This window comes from Natrix helvetica (assembly GCF_964273705.1).
Source record: "Natrix helvetica genome assembly, chromosome: 1".
In the NCBI taxonomy this organism is placed as follows: domain Eukaryota; kingdom Metazoa; phylum Chordata; class Lepidosauria; order Squamata; family Natricidae; genus Natrix; species Natrix helvetica.
Genome location: NC_138548.1, coordinates 97,856,521 through 97,880,189, shown reverse-complemented (window position 1 = coordinate 97,880,189; position 23,669 = coordinate 97,856,521). Strand labels below are relative to the sequence as shown.

The following is a 23,669-nucleotide window of genomic DNA, read 5'->3' as shown; positions in this document are numbered from 1 at the left end:
CTGAAAGCACCTTGGTGCTTTTGACACAAGTACCAAAAATATGTAATTCATTATATAGAGATTCACCTTATTCCTTTGCAATTTCTTATGTTGGATCATAACTATATGAATGAAAGAGACAAATGTTTTTTTTTAAATTGTTTAAAACTTTATGTACATATTTCTAAGGGATTTTTAACAGGAGTGTAATTTTTCAATGATGCCCCATTTTAATGCTGACTTCCTACAGAAGCTTTGACTACAATAGACACGTATATGTTTTCAAAAGATAATGGCTAAATTACTGGGTGATCATATAACATACCATAAGCAGCTGATGGGACATTTCTATTTTCTACTTGCCCTTTTAGTTACATAGTTTAAAGATAATTATGGTATAAACAATCTTTTTTTCTTTCTTTCTAGAACAGGGAATATTTTTCTTTATTACAGAAAAGCCATAAACTCCCATTTAAAATTAAAAGTAGCTACTGTACTATTCAATATATGTATAGAAGTAACCAATATGCTAGGCAGCAAAGGAATGATTAATAATTATGATGAAAGTCAGTGACAATAGAAATTTTAAAATCCACACTTATATAGATTTTCAATTCTCAAAATTCTCAGGAACCATAACTTACATCACAGCATCAAATTGCAGCTGAAATGTACTGTTTTATCAGCTATCTAACATAGACTATTTCTTCTAAGATTTTTGTACAGTATGTAAGTAGTTTTGAAGAAAAACCAATTTTATGACATAGTAAAATTGTCTAGAAAATAGTCATTATATAGCAATTAACACACACATAAAACGTTTTCACCTGTAAGAATAAAATATATAAGGAATAAAATGAATATGTAAGCAATGAAATATATAAGCAATAAAAACAAAGTATTACAAAATAAATACGCCAAAGAGTTCTATCAATCAATCACAATAGAGCTGGAAGGGATCTTGAAGGTTTTCTAGTCCTGCCCCTGCTCAAGCAGGAGATACTATACCATTTCAGACAAGAGGTTATCCAGTCTCTTCTTAAAAACCCAAGTGATGAAGCACCAACAACTTTGGATGGCAAGCTGTTTCACTGGTTAATTGTCCCCACTATTGTAAGTTTCTCCTTAATTCCAGGTTGCTTCTCTCCTTGATTAGTTTCAATCCATTTCTTGTCCTGTCCTCTGGTGCTTTGGAGAATAAATTGACTCCCTCCTCTTTGTGGCAGCCTCTCAAATACTGGAATACTGTTATCATGTCTCCCCTAGACTAGCCAAACCCAAATCCTGTAACCGTTTGTCATATGTTGTAGACTCCAGGCTTTCAATCATCTTAGTTGCTCTTCTTTGCACTGTTTAAAACTATAGGTTTTAAACTAGGTTATTAACAAACTTGTTTTCTAGAGCTTGGGATCATATTCTCCAGCATTCTCTCCTCCAATTTTTCCAATAGCAAACCACTTTTGGGATAGACTGGGCTAAAATAGTATAACTGGCCTAAAGTTGTTCATTCTATGGCTTAAAGTAGACTTGAACCAAGATTTTTCCAGTCATAGTCCAATAACTTAGTCATCATTCCATACTGGATCACTTAATTAATTTAATTAATTAGTTAATTCCAATTAAATGTCCTGCACTTCTATGAAAAAACCCACACATACTGTACTGAAATATTATGAATGCATAGTTTTGTGTAACATTTTAGTTGTGCAACTTGCTAATAAGATTGCATGCACAAATTGTGTCCAGTTCTAAGACATTTTCACAAATTACCTTTCTTCTCCACCAACTGTTCTACAAAACGTTTAATATAGTACATGGATGCAATCTTTTGTGGGGAAGGAAAGCATAAAAAAATATTGTGCAAACTTAGACAATGCCCTCCAACCAGTGTTTTACAACTCTGGAGCTCTCTCTAGCCACATCTGTGTAAAACCATAATGAAGTGGGTAACACAAGGGGCTGTAGGGTAAACCCAAACAAACTCAGTATAATTACACCCCACTCCCAGCTCCCTGTTCCTTCCACTCTTGTTGTGAACAATTTGTACACCTTGTTCCATCTTTGATGATAGGGGTAGAAATTTTAGCCCCCTCAGAGAAGGCTCGCAATCTGGGAGTCCTCCTGGATACACGGCTTAGTTTAGAAGAACACTTGACGGCCGTGACCAGGGGGGCCTTTTACCAGGTTCACCTGGTACGTCAGTTGCGCCCCTTCCTGGATCGGGATGCTCTGTGCACAGTCACTCATGCCCTCGTCCTTTCTCGCCTGGACTACTGCAATGCTCTCTACATGGGGCTGCCCTTGAAGAGCACCCGGAGGCTTCAGCTGGTCCAGAATGCGGCCGCGCGGGTTGTCATGGGGGTACCTAGGTGTTTCCATGTTACACCCCTTTTAGGCAACTGGTTGCCGGTTGTTTTCCGGGTGCGATTCAAGGTATTAATTATGACCTTTAAAGCGCTCCATGGCTTAGGCCCAGGGTACCTGCGAGACCACCTACTGCCACCAGTAGCCTCCCACCGTCCAGTACGATCCCACAGAGTTGGCCTCCTCAGGGTGCCGTCGGCCAGACAGTGTTGGCTGGTGACCCCGAGGGGGAGAGCCTTCTCTGTGGGAGCGTCTTCCCTCTGGAATGAGCTGCCCCCGGAGCTTCGCATAATCTCTGACCTCCGGTCCTTCCGACGTGCCCTAAAAAGTTGGCTTTTCCAGCAAGCCGGCCTGGCCTGTTAATTTTAACTCATTTTTAAAATGTATTGTTCCATAAATTCGATTTGTTTTTTTGGATATATATTTAATTTCTTTTTAACTTTTGGGATGTGTGTTTTTTAATGTTGTACGCTGCCCTGAGTCCTTTGGGAGAAGGGTGGCATATAAATCCAATAAAAACAAAAACAAAAAAACAAAACACTCTGCATTACTGCTATACCTATTCTGGTCCTCAATTTACTTCTCTGCTAAGAGGGAAAGTCTGTATTTTTTCATATTTCCCTTCCCCCAATCCACTTTTGTTATCCAACTCAAACTACTAGACTTAATTTCAATGAATGAACCTGATGAGGTTTTTATATCCAGTGTGACATGCCAAAATCTTCAAACTCACATATGATTTTATTATTGCAGTTTCTTGAATATAACATAATATTGACTTTTTCTCTTTTTTGGATTTCTCTGCATTGTCTATATTAATCAATCAAAAATTAGAATATTCTAGAATATTAGTAGAGATGAAAATACTCTGGTTTATAATAAGAGAATTGCTAGTCTTAATACAAACATTAAGAAACATTCATATGGAAGAAATTTTCTTTACCTTTAGAATAATACCAGGCTCCTCTTTATCTGAAGCAATAAATAAATTATGCCTGCAAACTACTCCTTCTGCAAGGAAATTCTTGAACAACAGATTGGAGTAAACACCATATACATCTTCCTCTGCAGAAAAAATATACATGTTATTAGAAAATAGACATATTACTAGGAAGGCAAACATGCTTGCTATTATTTATTTAGTGTCTGGCATCTACAGAGGTCATGCAATCCCGATATACAAAACAATTAAAAGAAACTATACATACAAACACAAATATAAGTTAAATAAATCATCAGCATATATATGGATGAATGTATGAAGAATGTAGACAATATAGTATATGAGATAACATATTAAATTAAGGTAAAACCATAACAAAAACACCATAATAGGGCACCCTAGAATCGCAATAGGATAGGATACAATAGGATAGATGTTACAATTCAATATCTAAGAGAGTTGACAATCTGAATCAAGGGTCCTCAAACTACGGCCTGCGGGCCACATACAGTGTACTGAAGTCATTAATCCAGCCCACAGGGCCATGAGGCTACCCCGCCCCGCCACCTGCTGACCCCCACTCTTTAGCCGACAGCAGGATTTACCTTCGCGAGCCCCGCGGGCTGGAACTGGAAGGTAAGGCCAAAGTTTTGGGCCTGCATAGGTTCTGGGGGTGGGGGAGGTGAAAAACAGGGCGCACAGACATCCCAGGAGGCAAAAAACAGGGCCATGTTAGCCTGGCTTTGGCTTGCAGAGACCTTCTGGAGATGGGAGAGATGAAAGACGGGGCACACAGATATTCCTGGAGGGTTAGGGTTAGGGCCCATTTTAACCATTTTCGCCCAAACAATGGGCCATTTTAGTCTGTTTTTGGCCTGCAGAATACTTCTGGAGGCAGGGGAGGTGAAAAGAGGGCCCATTTTTCACCTCCTCCATCTCCAGAAGATAAACAGAGAGGAAGAGAGAGAGATAGACAGAGGGAGGGAGGGAGAGAGAGAGAGAGAGAGTGAGAGAGAGACAGACAGATAGACAGACAAGAGACACATACAGAGAGATGTTGATTATAAGCTCCTTGGGGCTGCAAAACTGAGTTTCCTGAAGTGGACCACTAGACTCCTAAACAAGTGAAAAAACCAATCTTGTAAAAAGAAAAGTCAATCAAAAGAGCAAATCAAATACCCTTTTCATAAATTGAGTTGCTGTAAGTACAGCTTTAGAGATATTCCATTTTTAGTTTAATTAGTCTCTTAAATGTCAAGATACTTTCCACCGTCATCTGTGCCTTAGAGAATACCTGAATTTATTAAAATAAAATAAAAATAGCTGGTACTTATCTTCTATAAGAAATATTAAAAAATATTATCACTTCTTTAGATTGTTCAGACATTTCTCCAAATATTTTCTTAATATTTAAGTAAGGAATAAAAGTAAAGGAAGCACTGTATTCTTCTATACTTTAAAGAAGCTTAAATAATTCATCTGTAAGTAACATTAAATATTAAAATCTGACAAAAGGGAAAGTGAAGCAAAGTATATTTTTGGTGCTTTGCTTGGAGTTCAGAGTTGCAGCTGCAGGCAACTTTAGCCTACATCAAAAGTTAGAAAAAATGAGTTGCATGTCAACTATGACCTGAATACTACTACAGTAGATGTGTCACCACACTTAAAATTTAATATTACATACATACATACACAAATACATACATACATATGTGTGTGTGTAATATATATTACCAAGACCAGCATACATATACCCGTGAAAATCTATGATATTGTATGTATATATATGTATATATGTATGTCTTTGGTTGTTCGGGTTTTCTCCCGCGTAGAATTGGAAGTATCTTCACGACGTTTCGATGAAGTCTCATTCATCATCTTCCGGCTGGTGCTTCCAGCTTGGTGCTTCCAGGAGCAATGTGAGATCTCAGCCGGTTCCTCCTTTTAACTGCCAGTGGGGGTTTGTGCTGATTGGGTGGGAGCTTGGCTGCATTCTGATTGGGTGGAGGTGTATTCTGATTGGTAGGGGGGCTTGGCTGTGCTCTGATTGGATGGGAGTTTGGCTGTGCTCCGATTGGATGGGGGCGTGTTCTGTTTGGGTGGGGGCCTGGTTGTGCTTGTGTTAGTCTGAGTTGCAGAGGGATTTGAGCTGGTGAGCTGCTTTACTGTTGTTTGGCTTCGCGTTTGTGGTCGTGCCACATCTCCGTGGTGGGCATCAGTTTGCTTAATGTATGGATCGGAGGGGTTTAAAGTGGCTAATAATGCAGCTGTGGTCTGGCTTCTGGTTTGTGGTCATTATCGGTGTGGGTTTCGGCTTGCTTTTTGCGTGGATGTGTGATAGTGACATCCTGTGTGGTTTTCGTGAGTGTGGGTCTGGTATCATTCTTTGTGTTAGGGATTCGTTTGTCAGTGAGGGCGGGTTTCCAAATGGCTGGTAGGCGGGAGGTATCATCTCGTTTATTCATGCTGTGTGGTCGTTTTTCTATCTCAATAGCTTCTCTGATTATTCTGTTGTTAAAGTGTTCAATTTTGGCAATAGTTCTGGTCTTTTTAAAGTCTATATCATGTCCTGTGGCTTTGAGGTGTTGAACCAGGGAAGAAGTTGGTTCCTCCTTTCTGACTGAGTTTTTGTGTTCTTCAATGCGTGCCTTTATTCTTCTGTTGGTTTGTCCGATGTATGTGGTGGGGCAGGTGGTGCATGGGATTTCATATACTCCTTGATTTTCTAACTCTATTTTGTCTTTGGGGTTTCTTAGGATGGTGGATATTTTTCGGTTTGTGTAGAATGCTGTCTTGATGTTGTGTTTGTGGAGGATCTTGCTGATTCTGTCTGTAGTGCCTTTTATGTATGGGAGGAGGGCTTTGCCGTTTTCTTGTTCACTGTCTTGGATTTTAGTGGGGTTTTCTTTTTGGATTAGGTTAGTGATATTGTTTCTTTGGAATCCGTTGGATGTTAGTACGTTGGTGAGAGTGTGTAGTTCGGTTTTGAGGTGTTGTTCATCAGCTAAGCGTTTTGTTCTGGAGATGAGTGTCTTGGCTACAGAGTTGATCTGTGCTGGGTGGTGGTGTGAGAGTGCGTGCAAATAGCGGTTTGTGTGTGTTTTCTTCTGGTAGATGGTGTGTCCTAGGGATCCATTGGATTTCTTATAGACTAAGACATCCAGGAAGGGGAGTTGGTTATTGGCTTCTGTTTCCATGGTGAACTGTATTTTGGGGTGTAGGCTGTTGAGGTGTGTGAGGAAGTTGTCCAGTTTATCTTTCCCGTGTGGCCAGATTATGAAGGTGTCGTCTACGTATCTGAGCCAGAGTTTGGGTTTGTGATCGGATTTTTCTAGAGCTTGGGTTTCAAAGTGTTCCATGAAGAGGTTAGCAATGACAGGTGAGAGGGGTGATCCCATGGGTGCTCCTTCTATTTGTTTGTATTTTTGTCCGTTGTAGATGAAGTATGTGTTGGATAGGCAGTGGTAGGTCAGATCTAGGATATGTTTGGGGGGGTTGTATTTGTTTTGGATAGCTGTCAAGGCTTCTTTGATTGGTACTTGGGTGAAGAGGGAAATGACATCGAAGCTCACGAGTAGGTCGCTGGGCTGTAAGTTTTGTTTCTTTATGATCTCTATGAACTGGAATGAGTTTTTTACGTGTGAGGTGATGGATTCTGCATAGGGCTGTAGTTGTTTGGCGAGAAATTTGGCTAGGTTTTGTAGAGGTGAGCCTATGGAGCTGACTATGGGTCTGAGTGGGGTTCCTTCTTTGTGTATCTTGGGGAGACCATACAGCTTAGGGCATCTGGATGATTTTTCTCTAGGAATGATTCTTTGCTGGATCTCTTCGCTGATGGGGGAGGCTTTTATTTTGGATCTGGTGGTTTTTTCTAAGTAGGTGGTGGGATCCGTGCTTAGGGGTTTGTAAGTGGAGTCTTGGAGTAGGTTGGTTAATTTGGTTTGGTAGTCAGATGTGTTCATGACCACCGTGGCGTTCCCCTTGTCTGCTGGAAGGATTATTATGCTAGTGTCTTCTTTTAGGTTAAGTAGTGCTGTCTGTTCCTCTTTGGGTAAGTTGCTTTTGGGGGGCTTGCTGGAAGCACCAGCCTGAAGATGATGAATGAGACTTCATCGAAACGTCGTGAAGATACTTCCAATTCTACGCGGGAGAAAACCCGAACAACCAAAGACATACATACAAACACCCGCGAAAACCTCAGAAAACAAATATGTGTATATGTGTATATGTATATATGTATATGCGTATGTATGTATGTATGTATGTATGTATGTATATGTATTGCATATTAGGCTGATGTAATTGCCACTAAGCCACAGGCTCTCTTCCTTATCAGCTAGGCCAGGGAAATAGGTGTGTATTTGTGTTACAAATGTTTTGAAAAGATTTTAGAATCTATTATTCCATCAGTTTTAAAATTAAGTTCACATTCTAAACATTTATTATCTACTCTGTTTCTTATTATCTATGCATAACTAAATATAAGTCTAATTTTCATGGCAATCGCAACTACCTTGGCTTTTGCTACATTAATATTTATATCCATGCTTTGCTTCATCATATAATTTACGTTGTTTACATATAAGCACAAACAAATGTAGCATTGAATCAAATCAAATCAGACAATTAGAAATCGTTATATGGGAAATATAAAGCTGAGATATATGGTTTATTCCTATATATAATAAAACTGAGTTGCTAACAGATTGAATATAATAATGGAAAGATAACTAAATAAAGGTTAAAATATATGACAAATATGAAACTGTTATGTGGAGAATGTAAAGTAGAGGTATGTGACTCACTTTTATACATGATAATGAAACAGAGTTGCTAACTGATTGAATATGTCAATGGAAGGACAATTAAGTATGTTAAAATACATGAAATACGGACACATATAGAACTTTTAAGATGATGAACCAAGTGAGATGTGTACCGCTTGTTATTCTATATAGTAGATTAATGGAATTGTAATGAACATTGAACAGTAAGGATTGTTATTTAAAGATAATTAAGGGTAAGCTAAGTCAAGATATGGAAAAATGGAGAGGGAACATGAAATATACTTACAATGGGAAATTATTGAGATTATAAAGACAGAACTACAAATTTGGGGCGTGTAAGGATGCATAACTATATAAACATAATGATGAGAATATCTGGGAATCGTAACCAGGTCTACATCTTGGCCAAAAATAGGCTGAAGTGGTGGTGGTTTAAAAATGCAATTATTATATATGTACACTTTTTTCTTTTTAAAAAAGGAGGAAGATATATGTTAAAATTAAATATGTATATTGAAAAGGAATTATAAATACCATCAACATAAAATGGAGCTTGCTTAGAGGCAGAAATACAGCAAGTAAATGAGAGGAAGAGTGTGAAGTAGAGGAGAGAGGTAAAGGAAGAAGAGAGGGATAGGAGAGGGGGGGAAGAGGAGGAGAGAAAGAAGGAGCAGAAAGGGGAGAGAGGAGAAGGAGAGAGGAAGGGGAAGTAGAGAAGAGAAGGACGACAGAGGGAAGAAAGAAGGTAGGGAGGAGAGAGGGAGAAGAAAGTGATAGATACGGTACAAATATGGTGTATGGAGAGCAGAAGAGCCAATAATTCTTTTTGGGAGTTGATGGTATGACAAATTGATGGAAACATTTAACAATATAATATAATGTTGAATTGAATTGAATTGAATTTATTGAATTTATAGACCGCCCCCTCTCCCCGAAGGGACTCGGGGCGGTGTACAGACGACAAGATAAAAACCATATACAAAATAAATAATCTTAAACACCCCTAAAATCAGATTAAGTGTTAGGCTGTACAGTAATAAAAAAAAAAAACCTAAAAAACCTACCCCTAAAAATTTAAAATACAGGCTAGAAAGATTAAAACTACGGTTAGGCCAGGCCAGCTAAGTTGAACAGGTGGGTCTTAAGTTTCTTGCGGAAGGAGCGGAGATCGGTGGTCATTCTGATGTCGGGGGGGAGGTCATTCCAGAGGGTCGGGCCCATCACAGAGAAGGCCCTACCCCTGGGCGTCACCCGCTGGCACTGCCTAGTGGACGGCACCCGGAGGAGTCCCTCCCTGTGAGAGCGAATCGGCCGCAGGGATGTATGGGGTAGGATGCGATCCCGCAGATACCTAGGTCCTGTGCCATGGAGCGCTTTAAAGATGATAGTCAACACCTTGAAACGCACCTGAAAAGCCACAGGTAGCCAGTGCAGCCCGCGCAGGAGAGGTGTTACATGGGAGTACCTAGTACCTCCCATGATTGCCCACGCGGCCGCATTCTGGACCAGCTGCAGCCTTCGGGTGCATCTCAAGGGAAGCCCCATGTAGAGATCATTGCAATAGTCCAGTCGGGACGTCACTAGCGCATGAGTGACTGTGTGAAGGGCGTCCCGGTCCAGTAGGGGACGCAACTGGTGCACCAGGCGAACCTGGTGGAACGCCCCCCTTGCCACGGCTGTCACTTGGTCATCCATTGACAGCCGGGCATCCAGGAGGACGCCCAAATTGCGTGCCCGCTCCACGGGGGCCAGTTGTTCTCCCCCGATGGCCAGTGATGGAACCCACTGGTTGAACCGGGGCGCCGGTAACCACAGCCACTCCGTCTTGGAGGGGTTGAGCTTGAGTCTGTTACTTCCCATCCAGACCCGTACGGCCTCCAGGCACCGGGACATCACTTCGACGGCATCGTTGGGGTGGTTCTGGGTGGAGATGTACAGCTGAGTGTCGTCAGCGTACAGATGGTACTCGACCCAAAACCACGAATGATCTCACCTAGCGGCTTCATATATGTGTTGAACAGGAGAGGCGAGAGGACCGACCCCTGTGGCACCCCACAAGTGAGTGGCCTCAGGGTCGACCTCTGCTCCCCTGTCAGCACACATTGCGTTCGACCGGAGAGGTAGGAGGAGAACCACCGCAAGACGGTGCCCCTCACCCCCAACCCCTCCAGACGATGCAATAGGATACCATGGTCGATGGTATCAAAAGCAGCCGAGAGGTCTAATAGGACCAAGATGGAGGAGCAACCCCCATCTCTGGCCCTCCAGAGATCATCCACCAACGCGACCAAGGCCGTCTCCGTGCTGTGGCTGGGCCGGAAACCGGACTGGCGCGGGTCTAGATAATCAATTTCCTCCAAGTGGTGTGGGAACTGTTGTGCCACCACACTCTCTACAACCTTTGCCAAAAAGCAAAGGTTGGAGACAGGATGATAGTTAGGTAACATAGCTGGGTCCAGGGAAGGCTTCTTGAGTAGGGGCCTCACCACCGCCTCTTTCAAGGCGGCCGGCAAGAACCCCTCTACTATTGGTTATATAATAGTATGGTTATTTGTTATGAAAATGAAAAATAAAAAACTTTAAAAAATTGAAATTGCCACCTAAATTATAAAAGGAAGCAAAAGCATAGAAAGTTACTAATTATTTTTTAATAAATGCATCCAGTTTATTAAAGTTACAAGTCAATATAAAGGTTAAATGCATAATACTGAGCAAATCTATATTCATAATACATCCACATGACTTTATCACCATGATGTGTGTTGTGCGGGTGCACAAAAGGAAATGAATAACAATACATATCTCATAGTGGCAAACCTATAGCTTATATCAATGTGTCAGGCATTGGGAAACAATAAGGGCAAAGTTTACATCTTAACATTGCCATGCTTATATTGTATTTTTGATATATTATAAGCTCAGTTTGATATAAATGTACGAAAGTAGTTCTTAGTTTACAACCATTTGTTCAGCAACTTTTCAAAGTTACAATGGTGCTGAAGGAATGATATTCACAATAGCTTCAACCACTGCAGCATTTCCATAGTAATGTGATCGCAATTTTTGATTTCTTGTTACCTTCCCACAAGGAAAGATAATGGGGAAGCCATAAGTAAGAAGTTACAATCATGTATGTCCTTGCTTAATGACAGCAACCAGGACTGCTGGAATTGCTATCACTAAGTGATGTGGCCAAGTGACATTACACTTTATGACTACATTGCTTAGCGACAGAATTTCCATTACAAGTGCCATTGTAACACAAGGACTACCTGTATTTATATGTAAGAAACACACCAAATTTGTATTGGGGAGACAGAATTATGTGCAGTATATCTGCAAGTACAATTTTATGTAGACAGACAGGTTATCCTACTGTTGGAACCTGTCATAATAAATCACTATTAAATCATCATCATTATTATTCATAGTACTATAGAATAATACTGTGACCTAAGGTGAACATTTTCTAAGTTGCAGAACTCACATAATTTGCCCTAGTTAATGAGACGAGAGTGTTTTAATCATCTTCACCATCTAAAATGGCATATGAAATATTTTATTAATGTCCATAAAAGTCGCAAAGCTCAAAGGAGGTTAATCAGTGATATGTGTATTTTAATTAGCACCTGCCAATACAGAGTTAACAAACATACACATTACATTACTTGGAAAATTGCCATCGGGAGAAAAGTAAAATTTGACAACTTGTATTTTGTATAATTATATTTAGCAAATCACTGTTTTGTACTTTGCTAAAGATTATCTTTTAACTTTTAAAAAGGTGATAAAGTCAATTACACTGACAAGTGAAATAGGTTAAATTGCATACCTAAAACAAAAAAATGTAGCTAATTAAAATAGTTGAAATTGCTTCAAGGCTTAGACTGAACAAGAACAGTCCTGCCTTTCCCCAAAATTTGAGCTTTTATTAACCTGACCTTAGCTACTAAGTGAAAGATAACCTTTATAAGATAACCTTTAAGAACTGAGTGCTTCTTTAGAACATGGTGAAGAAAATATTTTAAATGACAGTTATAAAATATTTTAAATGGCAGTTTCGTTTTAGAAAATATTTCTAATTTTGATGTATACTGTCAATTTTTAGAGAAAAAAATATTGAATCACTAATAATTTTGACAGGATTTTAGGAGTCAGCATTTTTAGTATATTTTGTACTTCATACACATCAGCAACACAATCTTAAGAGATTGAAGAAATTGTTAATTCCACATTAATGTTTTACTCATTGTTTGTGTTTGTAGAAATTATGAAGAACCTATATATAATTTTTTGCTTCAAATATATACCATTCGCATTCTGGAATATGGAAATTCTTTCTCTTCCTCCAATACAGTCAAATATAAAAGATTAAAATTTGCTAAAGTGAATACTGTGGTGTGTGCGTGTGGACAGAAAAGAATAGTTAAAAAAAAATCATGATTACAGTAGGAATTCTGGAACCATCATTCTGCAGGTTCAGATCAAGGATTCTGCGTATCCTCCACAATGGCTTTCATTCAAGCATTATTAGGAATTTTCAGAGAGTTTCTTTAGTAAAACTATTTCAACTTTAAAAAATACAAAATCCAAGAGATTTTTTTCCTGCAAAAAAGTGTCATCTAGTCTTAAAGGCACATCAAAGAAAAGGAAGAAACTTTTAATTCATCGTTTACCAAGACATAACATACATTTTAAAGAATTATTTTAGCTGGTTGTACAAATGCAGTAGTTGTTTCTAAGCTACATTTATGATCAATCGGGCTTATACATCAATTTATGCTTAACCAAACTACTGTACGTTTTAGCATGAACACAATATAACAACAACAACAATAACAACAACAACAACGTTACACAACTGGCTTCTGGTGATCTAAGGTGATTTTCCTTTTCCCTTCCCCACATGCCTCCAAATGTGCCCTGGGGGTTTCTCCTACATTTGACTGATAAGATACACATAGGGGCTTTGAGGAAAGAGGAGAAAATCCATTCTAACTAGTGTGTACAAAACATTCTAAATATTTTTTAAAAAAAATATTCAACCAAAACAGATTCCAGATTTATTACAAGTTACACTATTTTATTATTCTCTGATGGAAGAACATCTTCAATAATATAGATTTCCTAGGCTAAAGAAAAAAAATACTAATAGTTACATAAGTGTATTGCTAGAGGAGCAAGATGATAATACAGAAGGATTTCTGGTAACTTCATTTGAAACACTACACATTCCTTCCCCACTCCCATTGTTAGGTAGCTTTTTGTATTATAATTTAGCATGGACGTTTCTATTTTTTGGTTTTATAAGGTATTATAAAAAATGATAGTTCATCCATTTAGTGTTTTACTTTTTTGCTTCCTTCCCATATTAGTAAATTACTAAAATGTATTAAAAGTTAATATGCATACTAGATAATAATGTACTGCAGGAATTTTGATCTTTTCAGATTTGTGACTCAATTTAACCTGCATCAAGGAATTGTTTATGAAGCACAAGGCAACAAGTTATACATTCCAAGTAAATGCCATTTTCTGTAGGAAGGAGAGTAGCCTAAATATTCTGTCATACAAATAGCTTTCCCCATGTCTATGTGAATACACTTTTCTTCTGCTGTTTCTTTGGTATGACTCATTTTAGACACCATCAACAAATGGATCCTCTTTCCTTCTTCCTTAATGATTTTAACACTGCAAGATTTTCTACTTTCTCAAATAAATTACAGCAATATCTCAATATATATTCTGAGAGCTTCCCAGAAACCATGTTGGACAAGAAACATAATGCCTGAACCAATATTCTATATTTTTCTTCTTTTTAAAAAATTCCTAACTCAAATGAGAAAATTTAACAAACAAAGCAAAGAAATTAGGCATTAAAAACTAAATACTGACTAAATATTATCCAATTCCATTGGAGCTGTTTTTTAATTCTATAACAATATTTTACATTATCTGAGATGCATATACATTAAAAGTATAACAAGTTTTAAAAGAATTATTCAAAATAAGCATAAGTATAATCTTTATTGTCATTGTACGTAAATACAACGAAATTGGTTGAAATGCCTTCTACTCTACCATTTAAACTTATCACTTATCTTTTTTTACTACTAACTCTGGAACTCTGGTGATATGGTGATTAAAGAGCAGTATTGCAGCAAAACTCTGCCCACACACAGCCTGGAGTTTGATCCTGAACAGCTTAAGGTTGACTCAGCCTTCCATCCTTCTAAGGTTGGTAAAATGAAGACCCAGATTGTTGGGAGCAATATGCAAATAATACTTCTACAGACAGCTGTAAAGTGCTATGGGGCAGTATATAAGCCTAAATACTATTGCTAATGCTAGCTCCAATATGAACAAGTTACTCTTTCTATATTAGACTCACTGTATGTACAACACTTGATTCTGTCAAACTTCTTCTTTGTTTTTATGTTTTGTTAGAGGAAATTAAATAACGTTATCCTTTTTAATGATAAAACATCATTATTTTTTGTGTATTCTTTCAGTTTTCTTTTTAATCAATAAGAAGCCAGAATAATAAAACAGTCGCTAAAGGCAATCCTGTAAGAGAAAAAGCTTATGTGAAGAACTTCTAGTATTTTATTTCCCTGCTCTCTTTGCCATCCTCATTCTCTAAACTTGGCGTGCAGGGGAAAGTTATTCCTGCATACTAACCTTTTATGCATACAGATAGTCCTTGTTTAGTTACTGTCTCATGCAGTGACTATTCAGCTATCACAATGATGGAAAAAGTAATCTTGCAATCAAGCCTCTTGTTTGTAACCTTTTCATGTCTGTAAAGTAAAGGAAAGCTGAAGTAAGATCACAAGCACAGTTGCAGTTTCACTTAGCGACAGCTTTGCTAAACGGCTAAGTTAATGGTCCTATATAAGGGCTACCTGTATTGTTAATGACTGCAAGAAAACATAGAGATCTGCTAAGTTAGGCTTTATCTAACATTACAAGAGGAGATTTACACCAATTCCTCTTCCTAAATGTAGTTCATGACATAAACATGTTCCAAAATCCCCAAATTTTCTAGAGCAGGTAAGGGAGGTGAGATCAAGGAATTAATACATCATTTCACCTGATGGAATCAAATCTCCTAATGCCGTTAGGTATGCCACTTAAAATTTTAGTATTTTTAGAAGTTTAGAAACGATTGGGTGTTTTATATAATTTTGATAGAGTTTGAATACTTGTTTCAAATAAAGCCTTAGAATACTTCTTTCCAAGATTTGTATTAAAACGGAAATGCTTACACTAAAAATATACAATTTAGCAATTTGAATAAACTAGAAAAATACTTTCCACTTTCAACTTTAGTTATTATGTGAATTAACAATGATACAGGAATGGAAGCAATAATACAAAAGGGAATGCTGTTAAAACTGTGTTCGGCGATAAGACATGAAAGAAAAAAGCAGGAAACCTGCAGTCAAATGTTTTCAACAGTATTACAACTCTACTGGGCCAATCCCCCCCCCCCCCCCCGAGAGTAGTACACCATTACATACATGCCATTTAAGTAGAATTTATTAAAAGAATTAGTTATATAGTTTCCAAAATATTGTAATGATAATTAAATAATTTCATGCGTATACAATTGCTAGCAAGTTGTGATATTGGAAAAATGTCATACTAACCAATAAGAAGGAGGGTTCCAATTGCCAAACCTCCACCTGAGAACAAAATGAATTTAATAAATAAGCATACATAGTTTCAAAGAATTAGTATTATCAAACAAGGGTGATATATGAAGATAGTGCAATGTGAAAAACATTTTAATTACCTGCATAATATTTTTTACAATTCATTCATTCTACATATAATTACATATCATAGTCTACAATTAATTTAATGGTATAATGGAAAGATCTTGCAGAGTTCTATGAAACTTAATGTAGGTATTTTAATAGTACTATCACAATCAGTCTAAATTCCTTTGTTTCAGTATTATATTGTGCACATGTAAAATAATGCCGTTTGAGCAATCATTTGAATATAAGATACAGTTAAACATTCTTCAATGATTTATCAAGACCCAGTGCTAACTTGAAGTGTATTATTTGTTCCAAATTACTTCTAAAAAATCTTGCCAGGAAAACTGCAGCTGTTCAGGCAGTCATAATTGAATGAAAGAAAGAAAAACCAAGCTAAAAGTTATTTTAAATTTTGTTTCCATTCCAAAAAGACCACCTAGTAGAAGGGCAAGGATACCTTTATTGTACCCAAATTTTCTTCTCTCTACTAACCGAAATAAAAATATAAATATTGTATGTGTTATAAATATATCATATAATTGCATATCTAAATGCATTTGTTTACTTACAAAATATTTCCCATTAGAATAGTATAGAAACATAGATATCACTTAGAAAGGATTTTGACATCATGTAGTACTCCCTGCTCAATTCAGGTATCCACTTAATCATTTCTGGTGGCCTTCCACCTACTAGTGGCCTTCCACTTACTGTTTGAAAGAGGCTCACAATGTTCTAGGTAAGCATCTATGCTGCTTAAGAAATCTTCCCATAAATAACTGTCTGACCAACCACCTGCAAAGTGTAGTCCTCAATGGAACTGCATCTACATGGAGGGAAGTATACAGTGGGGCACTCCAAGGCTCTGTCTTAGGCGCAGTATTCTTCAACATCTTCATCAATGATTAGGATGAGGGGAAAGATGGGGAACTCATTAAATTTGCAGACAATACCAAGCAGGAAGGAATAGCCAACACTCCAGAAGATAGGCTTAAGATACAGAAGGATCTTGGGAGACTTGAACATTGGGCACTATCTAACAAAATGAAATTCAATTGTGAAAAAAGTAAGGTTCTACATTTAGGCAAGAAAAACCAAATGCACAGGTACTGTATAGTGCAGCTGGTACTAACTATGAGAGGGATCTTGAAGTTCTAGTGGACAATCACTTAAATATGAGCCAGCAGTATGCTGCAGCTGCCAAAAAACACAATTTAGTGCTAGGCTGCATTAAGAGAGGGATAGAATCAAGATCATGTGATGTGTCAGTACCACTTCATAATGCCATGGCAAGACCACACTTGGAATACTTGCATCCAGTTTTGGTCGCCAAAACGTTTAGTGTTGGAACATTCACAACTTCTAGAGACAAGTTGTTCCACTAATTAATTAACAATGCAAAAAAGATGTTGAGACTCAATGAGTACAGAGAAGAGCAACAAAGATGATTAGGGAACTAGAGGCTAAAACATATAAAGAACAGTTGCGAGAATTGGGTATGTCTAGTTTAATGAAAAGAAGGACTAGGAATGGTGATATGATAGCAGTATTCCTATATCTCAGTGGCTGCCACAAAGAAGATGGAGTCAACCTATTCTCCAAAGCAGCTGAAAGCAAGACAAGACGAAATGGATGGAAACTGATCAAGGAGAGAAGCAACTTAGAACTAAGGAGAAATTTCCTGACAACTATAATATTTAATTACACGTGACACTAAACATGTGACACTAAAAAAATTTAAATAGAGATTGGACAACCATTTGTCTGAAATGGTATAGGATTCCTGCCTGAGCAGGGGATTGCACTAGAAGACTTCCAAGGTCCTTTCCAACTGTTATTCTGTAACTCTGGAGATAGTACAGTGGAATTATTATCTCTGATATACAACATACAAAGTTTCTGTTAATGCAGTGGTCCTTTTTTGTTATATTTGTTATATATTACTTGTTCATATTCATCTGGGAATCCACAGGTGCTAGATTTTTCTTACAAACAGTGTAGCTAAGCAGAATTAGTATCTGCCTGATTTGATATGGCAGGACTGGCACACACTTGAGTTTCTTTAATTAAACAATGCCACCTATTGGGACCCTAGAAGTGCACCATCTCTATAGCAACACTTGTCCTATGGAATGAAGTTCCATCCAAGATTCGGATGGTGTTCATCTTGCTGGTGTTTGAATAGGGCTTGAAGACCTGATTCTCTCCTCCCTTACCTTTGGCTAGGTGTCCCCTTCTTCATTCTGGTTTGGATTTTGTTATCCTTATCATCTTTTATCATCTTTTATTCTTTTATATTTATCAATTATTGCATTTTTTTTCATTTTTATGTTTTTACATGTCAACTCTATTGAGACTTTGGGAGACATATAAATTGAATAAATAACTCCCCAATCTGATACCAATGCATTTGTTTTTTTCTTATTTAGATATAGCACATATACTTATCATAGCTTAAATTATTCTACCACATTGGCCCAGCATTCCATCTGTTTATAAATTGATTTGGTTAACTTCCAAACGACAGCCCTGTAAATAATAAATGAATATGTGTGCTAAACTAAACAATAACATTTCTACTATTCTGGTAGATGGCTATGCCCGCATGACTCATAACTCATTCTGGGTTTTGCTCCCTGCCTTGCCTATGCAAGCTCATAATGGGATTGCCCAAAGAAAGCAGAGTAAGTTCTGACAGTGCTCCTGTTTTATTTATGCAACACTTAACAACTTTTTTTAACACTGTTATTTCATCCCACTAGTGCTTGTGTCATGGTCATGGCCCATCATTTCAAAACTACCAATTTAAGATAGTTGTCAAACTCTTTAGGATCATAGAGCTGGAAGTGACCTTGGAGGTCTTCTAGTCCAACCCCCTGTCCAAGGCAGGAGATGTTGTTGCATCCCTGACAAATGGCTATCCAATCTCTGCTTCCAGTGATGGAGCACCCACAACTCCAGGAACAGCCACAAACACTAATTGACACAATTATTGATATTGGGTTTCCATTCTTATTTTGTTTACAGCAATAGCAACAACCAGCTGCCATTTTCCTCCTCCATTTTTCTTCTTTTTAAAAGACTTTCCATGGAGATGGCTTGGGATAAAACTGAGAATCTCTAAAACCATAGAGCTATTTCATGGACAGATAGGTGACATATCAACATTATTGCTGGCTTTGATTTATTTATTTCTGTTTTACAGAATCAGGATTGAAATTGGTGCATGTTTTGTTACTGTTGAATGTGTTATTTCTTATTGTTGGCTGTGCACTAATACTTGATATTTTTAACTTGATATAATGTACAAATCTAATTACCATCACTTCTATTCCAGCTTCTGGTATAATTTATAAATAGTATAAGTGTAATTGATTGCATCCAGGACAATGCAGAAACCTTTAGGAGCTTCATGGTTGTAAATCAGCCAGACTGCATTATTATTTTAGCCATTTGTTCATCTTCTCCACCAAAATAGGAGACATCTTATCTAATCTTTTTCTGAAATCAAGTATGCTGTACAGGTATTGACTTACAATTATTTGTTTAGTGATCATTGAAAGTTCCAACAGAGCTGAAAAAAATGCTTAACACCATTTTTCATACTTATGAGTGTTGCAGAATCCCCATGGTCACACGATCAAAATTTGAATGCTTGGCATTCGAATGCTTGGTCAATGCTTGGCATTCAAACTTGGCCAATGCTTGGTTCATATTTATGAAGGTTGCACTGTACTGGAGCCATGTGATCAGCTTTTGTGAGCGTCTGACAATCAAAGTCAATAGGGAAACCAGGTTCACTTAAGAACCAGGTTACTAGCTTAACAGCTGCAGTGATACACTTAGCAACTGTGGAAAGGTAGGTCGTAAAATGGTGCAAAATTCATTTAACAAATTTCTCACTTGTCAACATAAATTTTGGGTCCAACTGTAGTTGTAGGTCGAGGACTACCTGAGTACTTTGGATTTCTTCACTGGGCGGGGTGGGTAAGACCAGCTGATCTCCAAGGAGCCTCCAATTCTTAAGATTCTATAATTGTACATCTATGGCATTCCTTTCTTTAAAAAAGTACAGTTATCTTGCACTTATTGAAAGAATGCTGAAAGCATCTTTTATTTTCAAACTTAAGCACTTATTACATTTCAAAGATTTGGTGCACTTTAAACAACTTTATGTTTAAATAAGAGGAATGAGCAGGATTTTTAACAACAGAATTTTGAAAATCTCTGCAATGAACGGGATACTGTCTACTTCTAGGTAGAAGCTTTACTGTTAAATATAAACATTATTGTATTTACGTAAAAAAATCTTTCAAAATATCTTCTATTAACCCTCCTCCCACCCCCAATTAGGTATTTGAATTAGTCAGGCATTTAGTTTTAAACTCCATTAACTTTTAAGATGATGTTCGTAAAACTCTATTATGAAACAAGAAGCATTCCTTTATGGAGTCTGTAAAATATCCATAGAAAGTAAATTATCTTCTGGTTCACGATACACATCCACCCTCCTAAAGCAGCCATCCCAACCCAATTTTTTAAGCATTAGATCCTCCCATGTTAATTCTGATATGTAAATTAAGTTGACCCAAAGCCTCTGGGTTGACACTGGTACACACTCCTACAATTCCTCTGAAATTCAAAATATGCAAAATACAGTACTGCCTGGAACCACTGCAGTCGTCTGCAGTTGACTTGCGTATGTCACAAACCTCAGGCTACATGCAAGTCTAGCACAAGTAGTCCTCGACTTCCAATAGTTCGTTTAGTGACCATTCAAAGTTATGACGACACTGAAAAAAGTGACTTATGACAGCTTTTCACATTTACAACCTTTGCAAGCACCCCCATGATCACATGATGAAAATGCAGATGCTTGGCAACTGGCTCATTCTTATGACTGTTGCAGATCTCTTTCTGCAACCTTCTGACAAGCAAAGTCAATGGGAAGGCCAGATTCAAATAACAACCAGGTTACTAAGTTATCAATTGCAGTGATTCACTTAACAACTATGGCAAGAAATGTCATAAAATATCATTTTTCGACATTTCTTGCCATAGTTGTTAAGTGCAACATGCACATTAAGTGAGACATTTGTTAAGGACAGAAATTTTGGGCTCCATTATGGTCGTAAGTCGAGGACTACCTATAGTACAGCATCCATCCAGAGCTACAGAGCGAAGTAGCTGCCCATTTATTAAGCTTTGCTGCGGGTCGTTTAAAAGCAGAGAGAGAGGCGGTGGCTCAGGACAGCATCTGGGTTCCGGTTCTCGCACATCCTTTACAAGGCACAACTTTTTTTATATACTTTTAAATCTCAGCTCTCCCCAAATTCAGAAGTTTGCTCAGCGGGGAAGCCGGGCGTTGTGCAAAGTGCACCGCTTCCCCACCCTATCCGAAGAAGCAGGCGGCGTGGGGATTCCGCCCCGCAGGAGAAGGGGCTATACCTTCCACCACGCGGAGGATTCAGAAGCAGCTTCCCGTCCCTGCCTCTCTCTCAAGCCTCTGACGTTGCTCCACTACCTTTACAGCAGGTAAAATGCGAGGTCCCGGGGGGAACCGGGACTACCAAAGATTGGGCAGCGCTGTCAGCAACCAACCTAAAACAGAGTCCAGAGAAGGGACGCCGGTGGAAAGCAAGAGCTGGCCGTGTCGCACCGACGGCCGGGTTCCTGGCAGCACGGCCAAGCGGCTCCCTCCGCCAACCGGCAGTTTCCTTTGGAAACTCGTCGTAGCCCTTTCCCTCCGCGCCAGTCCCTCGGTCGCTAAGTCCGCCATCTTAGCTTCTGCTCGGTTGACAGGAAAGAGAGACGAGCGCGGATGTGGGGGGGGGGGGGGAGGCGTGTCGCGCGGCACCCGCCGAGCCAATGGAAAGAGCGATTGTTGGCAGGCGGAGACGCTTCCTTTCTAGCCGGTAAAAAGAGAGAGGAATATCCAGTCCTCTGACTGTGGTCCAAGAAGGTGAGTGGATTGTCTTATCTGGATTTTTTTTTTAAAGGAGAGAATAAGGCGTCCGAAACGCTCTTTGGGGGCCTTGCTAAGAACGGCAAGCAGTGATTCGGCTCCGTTGGGGGAGGACGTAAGGAAGGGTTGTTGTTGTTGTTTTTTACTTCTGCGGGAAAGCATCCTCCCGTGTGCACGGCCAAAGGGGACCCTCTTCGGGCTGTCGGTTGTAACGGAATAAAAATTCGCCGCCCTTGAGAACGAGGCAGCTTCGTTACTTCGTCCCTGTGGAGGGCGAGTTGCTGAGAGAACTGAATTTGCAAAGCTTGAATCGTACATGTACTTTGCCTGGGAATAGAGAGAGGCATGCACAGGATGGGGCTGCCTGGCGGCAATCGAAAGCCTAGTTCCTTTCTATCGTTGGTCTAAAAGAGAACCGAAGCGCTGAAAAAAAAAATTTAATATACAAATGAGAATACTAGCGAGGTCAGTTTAAGAATATATGAGGGGGCTTCGTTGCAAAAGCTCTGCAGAGATTTCTTAGAGGATAAGCGTGTTGGTTAGCAAGACTGCAATTTTTTTTAAAAAAACACACCTTATTCTACCCCAGCAGCCTTGAATGATTATTTTTTTGCTATGTATACAGTTTATACATGATACACTGTACGCTTATTTCATAGTCAGGTGCATTTTTAATGAACTGGTAACCTGCAGGTAGCCTGTTACCTGTATTGATATGATACCTTGTTTGCCAAAAAGCTGGTTTAGGGCACTACAGGGAGAAAAAGAAGAATATTATTTTAAAAAGCGCAGCTTTGTTTAAACAGGCATTCTAATGTGCTGTATAAGAAATGTACTGCTTCTTAATTGAAGAATTGATTCTGGCCTCTCACGTGGTAACCTGCTAATGAAGTCATTCAAACAGTTGGAACCTTGTAAGGAAGACTGTTTCTTATAACCTTTATGTACTTTTTAGGAATATTTTATTTACAAAATGAAATTGTCAAGTGAGTTTGATTTATTGTTAATGTCAAGTAGGTATTCACAAATTATGCTGCTTGTGTGTGCACGTATATGCACACTCTTTCCTCATAACTACCCATAGTAAAATATGTATTTGTTGATCATCTCTATCCTTTATCTGCTTTGCTTTACAGTATATAAAAGTGATATCCATAGCAGAATGCTAAATGGCATTTAACCCATCTGTTTACAGTCACTGCTGTTTGGGAAGGCTTTTTGTAAGCTGACAGCAATTGAAGTGGAATAAGGAATATTGTAGTGTATGTATCTATTTTATTGTACTAAATATGTTCTTACTTCAAGAAAAAAAGTTCTCAAGTTGTGATACATCAGCCAAATAAGAGTAGAGCTATATTTCTCATCTGGACCGTCATATCTTAAAATATTAATACAGATCTTAAGTCTTGTCCTTGATCATTGTATATGATATCTGCAGCTAATGGAAGATGTTGCTTAAATTACCCTGTTCAATCTATGTTTTAAGATTAGCATAGCATATATCTGTTTATCCATAATATTCATCATGGATTTACCCATAGTATGTAATCCTAACATGAATTGCACCTCAGCAGTTTGCCAGTCCTGGTCTTTCCTGATGAGTAGATAATTATCTTTGTGCTGATTAGCTGGATAGCATCGCTATTTTTTTTTTTAACAAAAAATGTAGTACAACTGGCACACCATTAATGGGCTGATTGGTATCTGGTGGGAAAGATTAATTCTACTGAGGAATAGCTGGAAAAAAATAGACCAGAAACCTGCAGTTTGCCTGTATATGATTAGGAATGAGCAATGAAAATACATTTTATTTTCTCGAAACAGAAGAGCTTTCTATATAGAAATCATATATCCCAATTTCC

At 38.3% G+C, this 23,669-nt stretch overlaps 2 protein-coding genes across 4 annotated transcripts in view; one reads left to right on the top strand and one right to left on the bottom strand.

The window, feature by feature from the left end:
- Nucleotides 1-21,772, bottom strand: part of ELP4 (elongator acetyltransferase complex subunit 4) — a 149,049-nt gene extending 127,277 nt beyond the window's left edge. For both annotated transcript variants that reach the window (XM_081934073.1, XM_081934074.1), the window contains exons 1-3: nucleotides 21,444-21,772; nucleotides 15,726-15,761; nucleotides 3,287-3,408 (exon numbers count right to left, since the gene is read on the bottom strand). In XM_081934073.1, the coding sequence (XP_081790199.1) occupies nucleotides 3,287-3,408; nucleotides 15,726-15,761; nucleotides 21,444-21,621 (336 nt within the window). In that variant the 5' untranslated portion in view covers nucleotides 21,622-21,772. The remainder of the gene's footprint in view (nucleotides 1-3,286; nucleotides 3,409-15,725; nucleotides 15,762-21,443) is intronic.
- IMMP1L (inner mitochondrial membrane peptidase subunit 1) overlaps nucleotides 21,675-23,669 on the top strand; it is a 42,504-nt gene continuing 40,509 nt past the window's right edge. The window contains exon 1 of one of the 2 annotated variants that reach the window (XM_081934075.1): nucleotides 21,675-21,804. The gene's annotated coding sequence lies outside the window, so the exon portion shown is untranslated. Of the gene's footprint in view, nucleotides 21,805-22,962; nucleotides 23,070-23,669 lie in introns of those variants that run through there. The other variant, XM_081934076.1, reaches the window with a different exon arrangement.